Source organism: Sinocyclocheilus grahami, unplaced genomic scaffold (genome assembly GCF_001515645.1).
Source record: "Sinocyclocheilus grahami isolate Dianchi unplaced genomic scaffold, SAMN03320097.WGS_v1.1 scaffold1780.1, whole genome shotgun sequence".
Classification (NCBI taxonomy): domain Eukaryota; kingdom Metazoa; phylum Chordata; class Actinopteri; order Cypriniformes; family Cyprinidae; genus Sinocyclocheilus; species Sinocyclocheilus grahami.
Window position 1 is genome coordinate 143,640 of NW_015506959.1, and position 1,707 is coordinate 145,346.

At 47.8% G+C, this 1,707-nt stretch overlaps 1 protein-coding gene across 1 annotated transcript in view; it reads left to right on the top strand.

Moving 5' to 3' along the window:
• LOC107572599 (acyl-CoA dehydrogenase family member 11-like) overlaps positions 1 to 677 on the top strand; it is a gene marked incomplete at its 3' end in the record, with an annotated part of 11,269 nt that extends 10,592 nt beyond the window's left edge. Inside the window, exons 8-10 of the mRNA XM_016259022.1 lie at positions 1 to 29; positions 107 to 206; positions 494 to 677. The exon at positions 1 to 29 is cut by the window's left edge and continues 66 nt beyond it. Coding sequence (XP_016114508.1) covers positions 1 to 29; positions 107 to 206; positions 494 to 677 — 313 coding nt within the window. The remainder of the gene's footprint in view (positions 30 to 106; positions 207 to 493) is intronic.
• Between the last annotated feature and the right edge of the window lie 1,030 nt (positions 678 to 1,707).

Genomic DNA, 1,707 nt, shown 5'->3' on the forward strand with positions numbered 1-1,707 from the left:
ACAGTGTGTGCGGTGGGCGCCATGAGGAGGTGATTACAGCGCACTGCTCGCACATCAGCACAGCTCCAGTGTGACGTTAGTGAACAGGCATGTGTGTGTGTTGTAGGATCACTCACCTGTGCAGGGAATACGCACGCAAGCGTGCCGCCTTCGGGAAGCTGCTGAAGGATCATGCGCTACATGTGCAAACGCTCAGCAGACTGGAGGTAAACACACACAGGAGTATAATTTTGCCAGAAAATGTTTTCGAATTTTTGTCATGTTAATCTAAAAAATCTTGTGCAATATAACTTGTGCTTGTTTGTTTGCTGGTTTTTATTGTATTTGTTATACTTGTATTTATTTGAATTGTTTTTGCCATGAAAATAGCCTAAGATGCTGACATGGCATTAAATAAAAATATACTACTACTCTCACACACAAGGGTGTGTCTGCTGTAGCCCTGCTCATGTGTGTGTGTGTATGTGTGTGTGTGTGTGTGTGTGTGTGACAGGTGGAGACTCGCGCTGCATTTCTGTTCGCGATGGAAGTGTGTCGTCTGCTGGGCCGCGAGGAGAACAGAAGCGCTAGCGACAGAGACACACTCCTGCTGCGGCTGCTCACACCCATCGCCAAACTCTACACCGCAAAACAGGTCTCTCTCTCTCTCTCACACACACAGACACACACACACAGACTCACACAAACACACTCACTCACTCACACACTCACTCTCACACACACTAACACTCTCATACACACACACTCACACACTCACTCTCACACACTCTCACACACTCACACTCTCACAAACACACTCACTCACACACTCACACTCACACTCTCACACACACACTCACACACTCTCTCACACAAACACTCTCACTCTCTCACACACACACACACACACTCACACTCTCACAAACACACTCACTCACACACACTCTCTCACACAAACACTCTCACTCTCACACTCATACACACACACACTCTCACACACACACTCACTTACACACACACTCTCACACTCACTCACACACACACACTCTCACACTCTCACACACACTCTCACACTCACACACACTCACTCACTCACACACACACTCTCACACACACTCTCACACACACTCACACTCTCACACACACACACACACTCACACACACTCTCTCTCACACAAACACTCTCACTCTCACGCTCATACACACACACACACTCACACACGCACTCACAATCACACACTCCCACACACACTCACTTACACACACACTCACACACACACTCTCACACTCACACACACACACACTCTCACTCACACAAACACTCTCACTCTCACTCTCACACTCATACACACACACTCACAATCACACACTCCCACACACACTCACTTACACACACACTCACACACACACTCTCACACTCACACACACACACACTCTCACTCACACAAACACTCTCACTCTCACTCTCACACTCATACACACACACTCACAATCACACACTCCCACACACACTCACTTACACACACACTCACACACACACTCTCACACTCACACACACACACACTCTCACTCACACAAACACTCTCACACTCATACACACACACTCACACACACACACACACTCGCATTCTCACACACACACACACACACTCACACTCTCACTTACACACTCACACACACTCTCACACACACACACTCACACACATACTCTCACACTCACACACACAC